The sequence below is a fragment of the Crassostrea angulata genome, chromosome 2 (genome assembly GCF_025612915.1).
Source record: "Crassostrea angulata isolate pt1a10 chromosome 2, ASM2561291v2, whole genome shotgun sequence".
Lineage (NCBI taxonomy): Eukaryota > Metazoa > Mollusca > Bivalvia > Ostreida > Ostreidae > Magallana > Magallana angulata.
In genome coordinates, this window is record NC_069112.1 from 67475869 (window position 1) to 67489042 (window position 13174).

General features: G+C 35.0%; 2 protein-coding genes and 1 long non-coding RNA gene across 3 annotated transcripts; 2 read left to right on the plus strand and 1 right to left on the minus strand.

The window, feature by feature from the left end:
* The first annotated feature begins 1328 nt into the window (after positions 1-1328).
* Positions 1329-2749, plus strand: LOC128173593 (uncharacterized). Its single transcript, XM_052839287.1, has 3 exons — positions 1329-1635; positions 1726-1856; positions 1955-2749. The coding sequence occupies exons 1-3, from the start codon at positions 1500-1502 to the stop codon at positions 2015-2017; spliced, it is 330 nt and encodes a 109-aa protein (XP_052695247.1). The 5' UTR covers positions 1329-1499; the 3' UTR covers positions 2018-2749.
* Positions 2750-2993: 244 nt separating this feature from the next.
* LOC128173569 (uncharacterized) lies at positions 2994-3667 on the minus strand. Its single transcript, XM_052839270.1, has 2 exons — positions 3369-3667; positions 2994-3277 (listed from the first exon to the last, which is right to left on the minus strand). The coding sequence occupies exons 1-2, from the start codon at positions 3622-3624 to the stop codon at positions 2994-2996; spliced, it is 540 nt and encodes a 179-aa protein (XP_052695230.1). The 5' UTR covers positions 3625-3667.
* Positions 3668-6472: 2805 nt separating this feature from the next.
* Positions 6473-10958, plus strand: LOC128173611 (uncharacterized). Its single transcript, XR_008242532.1, has 4 exons — positions 6473-6733; positions 6949-7014; positions 10053-10174; positions 10492-10958. It is a non-coding gene; the product is annotated as an uncharacterized LOC128173611 (long non-coding RNA).
* Positions 10959-13174: the final 2216 nt, after the last annotated feature.

Consider the following 13174-nt stretch of genomic DNA (forward strand, 5'->3'; position numbering starts at 1 on the left):
GAGGGTCAATCAAAAAATACGAAGACTTTTGTCATAGCTATGTTACTTAACGTCATATCATTACTAAATTTGGTAGACATAATTTAGCAATAGTTTCAGACAATTTGCAAGAAAAAAAGTTAATAAATTTCTTTATTTCTAAGAATTATTTAGAATTAAATCCTGCAAAAATGAGGTCACGGCGCACGGTCAAAATTTATGTTATGTCAACAATAAACCATATAATGTTGAAAGTATTATCTCTATAACTTTGGCTTAAAACCAAATTATATCGAAACTTCAAATTTAGTATAGTCATGGTATTCTATGTACCAAATAATGACGGGAAATATTGTTTTGTCGAACAGATATTAGTAACTAAAGTCAGATAGTCCTCTTTAGAATTGACTAAGAACATCGACGTCGCCTGACGTCACGGCGCAACGAGAAGTACAAATAAAATGGATTTATCTCATGAAAAAGCCGATACAAGCTGTGAAAATGCTCAATGGTGCAAAAAATAAGTCAACAACTATTTGCAAGTTTGTGTTTAACTGTAATACATTTTGTGAGGGTTGTGGTCATTGTATTTTGAATATGAAACAGTCCGACAGAGAGTAGAATATCTGTAAATATTTGGTCATAAAAGAAGTAACGTCAACCAACGTTCAGGGTTATCCTTACTGTAAACTAAGATATACACGGTTAGAAAATGAAAACATTGAAGAACTAACTTATGATTCTCGAGCAAATGTGTGCAAATAAGATGTTAAGTGGTTCAGTGCCATTTTAAATTGTAAGAAGAAAGGCACAAGAGACTAAGTGTGATATAAAGATGGGGTTTATCTATAAACTGTGCGTGTTTAATCTTGACGTCATGTTTTGAATGTTACCGTGCGCCGTGGTGACAAAACATGTTGCTTTTAAAAAGGGGTAACAAAAATGCCGTTTCATCAAATGGACTAAAACTCCGCATATCAATATCATAAGTGTTGGTGCACAGATTAATCTGTTAAGTATGACTTTCATGAAAAATATACGATAGACAGCCGCATTGTCTTCGTATTTTTTGATTGACCCTCGTATTATACTGAATATTTAACATTTAAAATGTGTTCGGTGATGTCTTTTGTCCCGTTGTTGATGTAAGAAAAGCAGCATTGCAGGAAAAGGTTCGTGATGAGATCTTCTCAAGTCGTGATCGAACTATAATTATATTGTTTACTTCAAAAATGTTGTTTACTTCACAAAATGACCAAGTAAGCATCTTGTAACACTATGCCTTTTTTTTAAACTAAAGGTGAACAACTTATAATTTCCTCTTTTGGAGGGTGGGAAATAAAGTTTGCTGGTGGGGTGATAGTTCATGCAATGGTTTCACTACTGTTTTCCAAAATTTTTAGTAAACACACACAAAAAAATATTCAGGGACAATTCATGTTCATATAATTATATAAAGAGGGTACATTTTCACAATTTTCATCTTGCGGTGTTATTGCGATTAATTTACTCACACTAAGATGCAGTCATTTGAAAAAGAAGAAAAGAGCAACGGGAATGTACAGTTTGTGCTGAAAGAGTCTACAAGATATGCCAGAGGACAGTATGCCATCCAACTGTCCTACTACAAAGGGAAGGTGTATTTGCATTTGCAGGGTAAGTGATATTTTGAATTAAATAACGTAAATTTACAACGGCAATACTGGATCTATATATTAAAGAGTTGTCTTTCGTTTAACGTTCTAGACAACAACAACGGTAAACAGGTGTCACTCCCAGACGACGTTTTTGAAACTATGAACAATCAATACTTCACAATAAATAAAGCGGTGGATGAAATCAAGAAGTCCAATCAAGGACCACCTAGCCCGGAACTGGTAAGTTATTTAATTCAGTGTCACAGACCTTACATTCAATTAATTTTCCTATTAGGATATATCGGGGTACATTGGGGAGTGTTTTCTTCAATCAATAGCTTGTGATGACACCACGCAAAAAGAAGCGAGTGGTGGATTTAGACGGAGATGATGAGTTCTAAAGAGATAAAGAAAAAAGAAATCCGGGGCATTGTTATTTATAGATAATATATATTATTCATATGTAATCTGTAAAATGAAACTTTTCTATCAGAATTATTGCACGCGTTAATAATTTGTTACTGGTATGAATAACACAGGGAAATTTAAACATCCACCTTTCAAACAGTCTTTCTCTATATAGAAAAGTTTCATTAATTGTGTAAAACGATTTATTTATACTCTATATAATATTGAACTGTACTACTACTAGTAAGAAAAAGATTATTAGACAGTTTGAATGTAAATATTTTATCGAAAATTGTCTTCAAATATCAATTTTTTATCGTTGTCAATTTTGTTAAATTGTAGAACTGTAACAGTTGTGGGAAAGTAAAGATGTCATTGACAGAATTTCAAGACTTTGAAAAAATTCTCTTTCACACCACCGAACTTTTTAACCAATCCAACTATCATTTTAACGAGTTCATGAAATTAAAAGAGCAATGTGAAAGCATGCAAAACTATGTAAAAAGTATAACGGTGAAACATTGTCTCCATGCATAAGCATTTTAGGTATACTTCCAACGTTTTCATGACATTGTCAATTTGTTATATTACTGAATTTTGAAATTAGAAAAAAAAACCATCAGCGTTAAACTCATTTATGAAATTCAACACTATTTAGTTTAATAATTTTAATAAGTAAGCAATGTAACGTTTATGGTTTTTAAAAGAAAGAATGATTTTTCTTGAAAATCTCAGTCATTTAATATTAAATTTAAAAAAAGCATTTGACATAATGAATTATATATATGTTCAGTAAACTATATATCATTCTTTCTTTATAAATAAGCATATATAATTATATACAAATTAGTCAATTATAATTATATAATACAGTGTCCACGCATTTCAAATTAAAGTAGAACTCAACTAGACATTTCGTTTGTTCCATCATTTGTAAATTTTATAATGTCCATAGGAGAAGCTGTCGACTCAAAATGGAGCTAACCACCATCGTTTATCATCGAAAGGCGACAATGATATTTTATTGATAGACTTTAGATATAAGATATGATTGTCACTACGAATGTTCTGCATCTTATGTCGACATCGTTGTTGTTCAAAAAGACAATTCTTGTAATGAAGATGGGTTAATTCCTTGGCGACGATAGCTTTGGTAATTCCCTTTGCCTTTTTTATCTGCGTTTCTTTCTCGTCGTGAATCAAAAATGAATACATTTTAGCTCTCAGTCCCACAAATTCTTTTACGGGATACCCTGCAAACATAATTATGACAAAAGTATTAGTTCAAACGTTTAAAGTATATAAGAACAATCATCATTCCACGTGAATAAAATTAATACACACCACCGGTTTCGTCTTTCATTTTCCCAACTACTTTCTTGTTTGTCTCGCTATAAAGGAAATGGTTCTGTGGGTAGTTGGATGTATCAAATAACTCTTTATTTTGAACCATGTCTTGATACAAATCTTCCGTTTGAAACTTGTAAAACAAGGAGTCAGTATCAGTCATCAGCAAAGTTGCCCTGTCACCATACTGTTTTTTGACATATCCATAATGAAATTGATACATGAATAGTTTGGAGAGGTCTAAAACAGTCATTCCTGTGTAGATTGGTTTGTTAAGTAGCAGTTTAACCTTCTTGTTTTTTACACCAACCAAATGTTTGTTAAAAATTGTAAAATTTTTAAAGCTTGGTTTGGCTACCATTTTTTGTAAGCCCTTTTTGGTATTCACAAATTTGAAGTTCATCCTATTTCGTATATTTTCCATAGTTTTCCTAAAAAGAAAGGAGAAAACAAATTATTGAAGAATGATTAATTATTTTATTAAATTTAAACGAAATTGTTTTTGTATTTAAAATTTATTTACCCGAACACTATGTTGTTGTAGTCTTTGTACAATTTCACTTCGAAATCACTCTTGGCTTGTCGTCTTTTGTTGGTGTTATATTCAATGTAGGGTTTGAGCCATGAATTTTGTTTGAAGCGAATGACTCTATGAATTTGATCTAGCACAAGTCCTTCTTTAAGGTAAAATTGTAGATTGCGATAGTGGAGCACATACTTCTCTTTTTTGCGAAGAGTTGGTATTATTTTTGTTGAAACAACTCCTTTTGTTTTATTGTTTATTTTTTGAAACTCCTCTCGACAATATGAGATAAGTCGTCAACGTACACTGTTATAGATTCCGGCGCTAATGAGTCTGAATGAAGATCATGCAGATTTTCTGGATAGCTTAAAGTGACTTCTAGAATATACCCAATGTCACTATTTTTGTGAATATTCATTACGTCGAGTTGGGATATTTCATTGTCAGTCAACCAACCAAAGTCTCCAACAGGTAACGGTTCTAGCATAGCACCCCCCGTAAAGATTGTTCATGTCAAAGTTGCCTAAATACTCTCTTGGCTTATTTTCATCAAAAGTTTCTGGTATGTATGGATTGTTAGCCTCGGCATGTCGAGTTGTCATCATGGCTACACCTACTCGTATACCTTTTTCAATCATTTGGTATTGATCAATATCTGTCAGTAGTTCCAATTCTACCTTTGTCATTTTTAAACAGGCACTCCAACACATTCCCGCCAATGTAAAATATTGTGCCGGATCTAGATTAAAGCTCTCTATTGATACTTCTCTAAACCTTTCAAAAACATCAGCTAATAAAAGGACATCGCATAATAGGTACAAATCATGATAGTCGCCCATTGTTGTCATTCTCATTTCATTCCATACTAGCTGTGCATGTTTGTATTCTTCATCGGATATGTCAGTGTTGCTTAGAGAATTGTAAAATGATGATTTAAGAGGCAATTGTTTTGTCATAAATTTTGATGCATCGGTAACAAAAGAGTATGGGTAAACACCTTTCCTTAAAAGCAATGTCTTTTCTTTTTGGGTTTTGAAATGTCTGCTAAAGTATTTAAAATGTATGTCTCCACTTGATTTGAGGTTTTGTACTAATGTATCCAAGGAAGATGATAGAAATTGGAATGAATCAATAAACCGCAAGCTACCTAAGCTAAAAGTCACATATCTCTCGTTTGAATTGGCAATGACACTAAGCTTTTTATTCTTGAATATACCTTATTTCTGCATAAATAAATGTCCATCGAAGCCTCTCAAGTTATGCAGAATAATTGGGATAAATTCTACCTGTTTAAATTGTAAGTTACAGTCACGATGTGCAATTCCAAACACTTTTCCACTCACGTGATCATGGTTTCTTACTTTGGTTGAATTTCTACTAAATGCTAAACCACATATGTGACAACTTGTAGCCTCTTCAAATTGTTTTTCTATTGCATCGCTTATTTCCATGGGCTCTATTCGTTTTAGTAACTTAAGTATTTCTTCCTCTTCTTTTAAAATCATGTTCAAAAATGTTTCTACTACATTTTCTCCGCGATATAAGACTGGTTTTTTGGTATATCTAATGTCGCTGGATATCACTTGATATGCAAAACTACAAGGTTCGAATTCTGACAAATTGATAGTATGTGATGAATTTGGGTCGAGATCACAGGTCTGAATGGGTTTCACGTATGTTTCGAATTCGGCATATATTGTAAATGGAACTTTTAACTGCTTTGCAATTTCGGTGAACTGTAAAACATCATTTTCTCCTGGTACAGGCATCTCAATTTTTTGTTCTCCGAGAGCCATACAAAAGTCAACGTGTTTGTTTAACGTGTGTCGTTTAACGAATCCATGTAAACAATATGGACAATAATGTTTTGAATGGCAATACATCTCTCCAGACGTTCGATACAAAAATCGGTTGAGATTTTTTATCAAACAGTAGTGAACCTTATCCTTGTTTTTTAAATAAAGAAGATCTACGTGTGATGTTTTTTTCTTTTTTGTTATTCGCATTGGGAATATCTCTCGATCCTCGTATCCAAAAACATTAACCGACACTTGATTTTGGTTTTCAAATTTTTCTATCTGCGACAATTTAACTGGATAATGTATCCCTTTCATGTTAAGTCTTTCAGCGTATTGATGATAATTGCTTACTCTTGACGGGTTATGTCTTGCAGGGTAAAGTTTTGCCATAATCGAGTTAAGAAAACATTTCTGATCTCGATTTTTAATGTTAACTAAAGATTTGCTAAGTTGCAATCTGGGTGGTGCTGCAATGTAACTTCCGCCTTTTAGAGGTAAGTAATGGACAAAACATACTTAACGTAGAGAACTTTGGATAAAACCCAATCTGAACCTTTCATAATGAATTCTTCTTTAGAAGTAAACATTTTTTGAAACGCTTCGTTTAAATGGTGTATATTAAAATCTTCCGCAAACAAGTGAGCATAAGTAAGGCTTCGAAAATGAGGCTTAGCAGTTTCATACACACCTTCTTTTTCACGAGAAAATTCTACTCGAGTCATTAAATACCATTTAATTCCTTTACGGAGTGGGGTTGATGATACAAGTATGTCCTGAACTTTCTCCTTAATATTACCATAAAATACAAGCATGTCAAATTTTTCCACATCTCTTGGGTATATTTTAATGGAATTAACAGAACCATTCAAAGCACGTACAATTTCATGATTGTCTTCAGCTTGATCCTCATTCCTTAATTGTTTTTGAGAGTCTGTTTCAGTCAATTCAGAACCTCCACCTATTTGATGTGATGTTGAAGGCGATACGTTGAAATTCCTTCTATCAGGACGGGATGGCATATTATTGTGAAACCGTCGCTGGTGAGTAACAAAATTGTCCTTCCTGTTGAATACATGGTTACATACCGGACATGTGTATTTTGCTCTTTTCGATCTAACGTGCCTGTTTAGATCCGATTTTCTTTTATAACTTTTTACGACATTCAAGACATCTGTGAGTTTTTTCTCCCTCTTCCATATCTGAAGTTATCAAAGTTTTAACCAGGTTTTTCGAGTAATTTTTCTTCTCTTCTCAGATCGTTTGCGAGCCTTAGTAATCTTTGAAATGGATTTATATACAGCGAAATCTGGACTGACGTCAGGTGAGTTGTTTAATTGCGTTTGATTGCTTACTAAGATTACATCGTCTTTCGTGTCACTTGAGGGTGATATGACATCTGGGTTGGATCGCGTTTCTTTCGACCCCGTTGTGTTGGATAAAAGATTTAGGTCATTGTCCTCTAAAGAATTTTCCTCTTCAATAGTGGTATTATTGGCCTCAATTGGAGTTTCATCTTTTTTGTCAGTAATATTTAGGTTAATGGTTCCTTTGCTCTGAATATGATCCTCCTCACTCTGATTTTTCACCATTTTCTCGTAAATTTCCATCAATTTTGTGTACTTTTCTCGTGGAGTCTAGTGATCCGATCAGACGGAAAAACGCCAACAATGTCAGATTTCATCAATAGATCACACGTGATCATACACTCCAACTGAGGACTTGTAAGTGCTGTCATTGCTCAGTTCATTATTATTTCTCTTGCTTGGTTAATTTCAAAGAGACCAGAGTATTGCCCCCAAACTATGGCCGTCACTGTCTCGGTCAGTGCTTTCCCGAACTGCACTTCAAGACGAACGTTTCCCTGTTTAAGTAATGTGAGGTATTCACCCTGTTCAAATGTTGGCTCTAGATCAAAACAAAAGATTACATTCCCTCCCTCAGCAAATTGCTTTCTAGATATCGCATTTCCTCCATCATACAGCCATTTCCCGCTGTTATCAAACATCATGACGAAAGCAGATGCAATGCTATCACCATTTGCTGTATCAAATTTGAGCTTCACTGGACTATTACCCACCGGGTTTCCATCGTTATAGAGGCCAATTTGTCTGATGTCGAAATGTTGAAAATTAAATGGATTTTTAGTGAAGTCTCCAGCTACTGCTTTTGAAGATACAAAAGCGATGTAAAGTCGATCCGGCCTTGTCCCAGAAAATAGGTTTTCTAAAGATATGTTGTAAAGACCTTGGGCAAGATTGTACATCTTCACAATGCTTTTTTTGTAGGGATATTTGGCAGTTGTCTTTTCCAGCATTTTTGCATGACTTAGTATAACTGCTGGATTGATCTTGCATTTGCATACACGCAATATGACATCTTCTAACTTGATTTTGTAATTTTTGCCTGCTGCAGTTGTCGATAAGAGGCAAAATTCCGGTCGAGATTGATAGAATTTTAGAGATATACCTACTTGATTTAAGATATATCTATCCATCTGGAACAATTCATGCATTATAGGTCCCTCTAGATCAATACTTTTACTACTCTTGATGAAAGCAGCACGTTTTAAAAGACCACTATTTCGACCAGACTTTGCATCGACATCATCAAATTCCCCTGGATGATCGCTTTCCCACAATTGTGAGGTTAATTGCGAGTTTTTGGCATCAGTCCCATAGTGAATTAGAGAATTTAGCATGCTCAAGTATGGATAATGCGCACCGGAACTGGTTGTTGGTTTGTTTTGCATAGAAACATCAACTTGACTGAACAATGACTGCAGTAACAAGTTTACTGGACCAACTATATCTGCAGCTTGTAATGTACTATCTCCATTCATGACCTTTAGTTTGATGTAAATCCGAGTTCTCTTAAGGTCAATGTAGTCCATCCCATTTTGAGCTGATAATTGAAATTCAATTGGCGAACTGTCTGAAATCTGAGATATAGGTCGTACATCTTGAAAGTAAATGTTTTCCACTGCTGTTTGTGTGGGTGGCATATCAAAAAGAGAAAGTTGACTTGGCATTGCTTCCCTGAACGTTTCCGCTGATAACACTGACATTTTGTTTTTATAAACTCCAAAAACGTCTGAATTAAGCTTAACAATTTTGTTCTTCTTCTCAGGGCGTTCTCCTCCTTTGCGTGTCGATTTCTCACTGGAATGTTTCTTCTGATGTTTACGCTTTTAGGTCGTTTCTCTAATTATTTCACTTTTAGCTTGTTCAACCACCTGTTCTGAAGGTGATGTCATCTGTATTTTAGGTTTTACCTCTCCTTCAAGTGACTGTTTAGCGTATTTGTCAATGGACACCATATATGGAGATGTATTGTTTCTTAAACCACCTCCACGTTGGTAACCTTTCATGGTATAATCTGTGTAAGGATTCACGTTCCCCTTGTTTATCTGTGTGTAAAAATTTGTCCACTTTTGTGCGTCTGGTACATATAATTTTCCAGTAGAATCCATATTCAGAAAGGATAGCTATGCATATGCAGTGTAACCCAAACGTCTGAGTCAATAAATGTCGCTGGTGATCCAGTGTCATCCTTTAAATATATATGTATATCGGATATCTCTGGAACTCTGACGGGAAAATAATAAACCGAATCAAATTTATCATTCCATCCGTACGAAGCATCCGCATGAATGATTCGCAATAAAGGTTGTTCTTGTCCGTGAACACTCGAAAAGCTGCAAATGTTTGTGTACACATAAACTGGTTTTCTGTTAAATGTGGTAATGGGTTTTGAATTTTTGTCCATGCTTGTCTTTGTCGGACTTGCCGTTGTAAAAAATTCAGTTATTCCAACTTTCCAATAGCCTTGTAAATTTATTGATCTATCAAGATGTATCTTAAAATCATAGTACTTGTTGTCTGGAAAATATTCGCTAGAATCAGAAGATTTTGCAAATATGAACTTCTCCATTAATTTTTGCTTACGTCTACGATGTCAGACTCCTTCACCCACTGATTAAATTTATCAGGCCAAGACTGGAATTTCACAAACCATTCAGTTTCTCCTTTTCTTTTCCTTTTTTTGATTAACTTCTCCACTAGCCATAAACTGTCTTCTTCTTTGTGCACTTTTTGCAAATCATTTTCATAAAAATCGCCTTCGATTATTTCATCATTAAAGTCTTTTACTTTGTACAGTGGTATACCCTGCATGTGAAATCGTTTTGCAATTTTAAAAATTTCTCCTGTAAATTGTTGGTTGTAATCTCTACGAAAAATATGCTTCAAATGGGATAATCTCACCAGGTCGTTTACTTTAAACCTAAACTTAATGTTTTGCCTGTTTCTTTCTTTTTTTACTGGGTTAACACTTTTGTTTTGATTTTTCTTTTTTAAATAGAGTTGAGCCCAAACATCTGCTTCGTTGTCAGAAGTGACTTCCTTAGGTGCTAATCCTCCAAGACTCCTGTGTGGTGTTGAATAATAATTTTCAACAATATCTGGAAGGACATCTATATATCGGTAAGTTCTGTTTTTTTTGAAAATATCTAAACAACCGTCCCCGTATTGTTCGTATAACTCGTTCTGCTATTGACGCCTTTGAATTTTGATTTGCAAAAAAAAGTCGTACTCCCTTTTCTTTTAAAAACTTTTGTAGTTAACTCTCCTCCACGATCACTTCTAATAGAATTACTTTTCACTCCAGATTCAAATACCAATTTTATGGCGTTTAATACATCTTTTGCACTTTTTTGACGTAACGCCACTACACGTAAATATTTAGAAAGAGTGTCAATCAAAATTAGTAAGTACTTAATATCATCATTTTCTTTTGACAGGTTCTGCACATCCATAAGATCCATGCTCCATTGTACATTCCGTCCACTAACTCTAATGTTTGGAACTCTAGTCGGTCGTCGAACTTGTCGCTGTAATGTATAGGCGTCTTGTTTTTGTAACCATTTTTTAATAAAATATTTACTAAATTTAAACTCTTTGTTTGATTTCAAAGCGTCATAAAGTTTGGATGGTGTGGTGTAAGCTGCTGGATTAGAAATATCATAATAGTACTGTTCTAAAAACTTCTCTTTCTCAGTCATTTTTAAAAACTGTAGTCTTTAGCGTCGTTTTCCAAATTTGTGAACAAAAACTGCTTCCATATGTCCGTACTAGCGTAGACATTCATGTTATTCCAAAAAATTATGAGTTCTTGTTGATCACATTTATATTTTGCCAGCAAATCACTATAACTTTTCTCTGGGTCCAGCTTGGTGAAAGCCAATTCAAAGTATAAAATTAGTTTGATATATTTAGAGTCCATTAAACATGAATGTTCAGTTTGAGATGTGGTCAATTTCACATCCATTACATCTCTCTGAAGATAGCTCGCTTATATTTTGCCATAATTGTTCAATGCAAAGCTGGTTAAATAATTTAAAATACCTGTTTACTTTATCCATCTTGTGAAATGTCAGCATAATGAATCATCACAAAAAAAATCTAAACATTAATACTGTATGTGTAAGCGACATGGTTGACTAAGTTTCATTAGCTTAAAAATATGTATTTAGGTCAAAATTTTTCTCCTGACAATTACTTCTTTTGAAGAAAAACTATCGACGATATCATATCCTTTCTTCATGTTTTCTTCATAGTTTAACATACAATCAGATTTCTTGTTAAACCATTCAGATTCCAACAACACAGAACATTTATCATCTTGGTTTACAGAAGAGTAGATTATCACTTGCCATTTATATTGAATGGTCCCAGGAGCTAATTTACGCATGTCGTCACTCTCTGGTTCCATGATTTTAAATGATAAATTGACATATAGTATCTATTTATGAATGCTTTCTAAAGGGTGACACTATTATAAGCCTTTTATATAAATAAATAGAATATTCTTCTGAGTGGGCGGAGACTATCGTGAGCCTTTAGTATACCTATATAGAGTAAACCTAGGGTGAATCTTCCGAGAGGGCGGAGTCTAAAGACGCATAACTATAAATTGTGGGTGACGTGGGTGAGCCTTCCAAGAGGGCGGAGTCTCCTGTAAGCCTTTGGTATAAATATATAGTGTAAGCCTTTCTGAGTGGGCGGGACTATTGTGAGCCTTTGGTATTAATATATAGAAAAAGCGTTTCATCTTATTAGCATAATTGGTAAGAATATATAGTAAACTGGGCGGGTCTTACTATATAACTATAAAGTGTGTTGTAGAGCACCATATATACCACTGCTGCGAGAGTGTGAAGTTGCGAAGGTGCAAAGGCGAGAGTGCAATGGCGAAGGAGTGATACTACTATCGCTCTTTCGCCCATGCAACTTCGCACTCTCGCCTTCGCAACTTCGCCTTCGTCTTTTTTTTTATTGCATTCAGCATGAGGTATCGGTCGATTCCAATGGAATCGAATTTGTTGCAGGCACCGTACTCGCCCGAGGTTTGCCGATTAATCTCAGATGTTATTGATACCCATGCGCTATAGGCCATCGTGCTTACTATGAACGTTTATTAATATTTTACTGTGTTATGTGACATATATGTTTACCGGTGCTCACTATGCCTAATCATTATATACTCATCATAAAATGTAATGTCCGCAATAATGTGTACACATACACTTCCAGACTCCCGTCACTTATCAGCTGTCTGTTTACCTTAAACCAACATCGTGGTTCAAACACATTACCATTTTAATTAAATTATGCGACATTCCTTTTTCATGCACGGATGAGCTGGAGAGGGGCCCGGACCCCCCCCCCCCCCTTTCCCCCACGGAAAAGGAAAATTAATTTCACACAGTAATGGAGAGAGGGTCGGACACCTCCCCCCTCCATCCCTGGAAAATTTAGTATTATTGATTTCACATAGTAAAATTACAAAAAATATGCCTCCGACCCCCCCCCCCCCCGACTATTACAATAGTACAATTATCCCTGGGACCATTATCTCCACTAGAAATAATGAAAATATTGATCTGCGCGGGGTGTTGTAAATAAATTTCTTAAAAGTTAATCTTCTGCCAAAGATGTTATTTTATACAGCTAAAAATATCTTTAAACGATAGAGAGCTCCAAAAACATAAAAAGGCGAAGGCAAAAGTGCGAAGGCGAGAATGCGAAGTTGCGAGGGCGAAAGGGTGATAGTAGTATCGCTCCTTTGCCCTCGCAACTTCGCACTTTCGCCTTCGCATCTACGGGCTTTGCCGTCGCATCTTCGGACTTTCGCTCCTTCGTCTTTGCAACCTCGCATCTTCGCCCGAAATTGCAAAGGTCGAAGTGGCCCTGTCGGAACACCATAAGCTATATATCGAAGAAAAAGACTGAATTTTCTACTTCCGTTTATGAATTTATGAACAGCGAAAATTAAAATTCATGTCATAAGATACGGTAGCCCTTGAATTATTTTGTTTAGTCGAGCAAGCTTTTTGGAAGGCTATTACTTGTACAGCTTACACTTCTGTCAACACTGGAGAAATAGTATGTCACATGCTCAAAACAAGGATGACAGGCACGTGT

What these genes read in the sequence shown, in the direction of transcription:
- LOC128173593 (XM_052839287.1), top strand. Translation starts at nt 1,500, where the DNA reads ATGCAGTCATTTGAAAAAGAAGAAAAGAGCAACGGGAATGTACAGTTT. An exon ending in GGTGTATTTGCATTTGCAGG is followed by an intron (nt 1,636 to 1,725) that starts GTAAGTGATATT and finishes TTAACGTTCTAG; the next exon opens with ACAACAACAACGGTAAACAG. An exon ending in GACCACCTAGCCCGGAACTG is followed by an intron (nt 1,857 to 1,954) that starts GTAAGTTATTTA and finishes TTCAATCAATAG; the next exon opens with CTTGTGATGACACCACGCAA.
- LOC128173569 (XM_052839270.1), bottom strand. Translation starts at nt 3,624, where the DNA reads ATGACTGTTTTAGACCTCTCCAAACTATTCATGTATCAATTTCATTAT. An exon ending in AATGAAAGACGAAACCGGTG is followed by an intron (nt 3,278 to 3,368) that starts GTGTGTATTAAT and finishes TTATGTTTGCAG; the next exon opens with GGTATCCCGTAAAAGAATTT.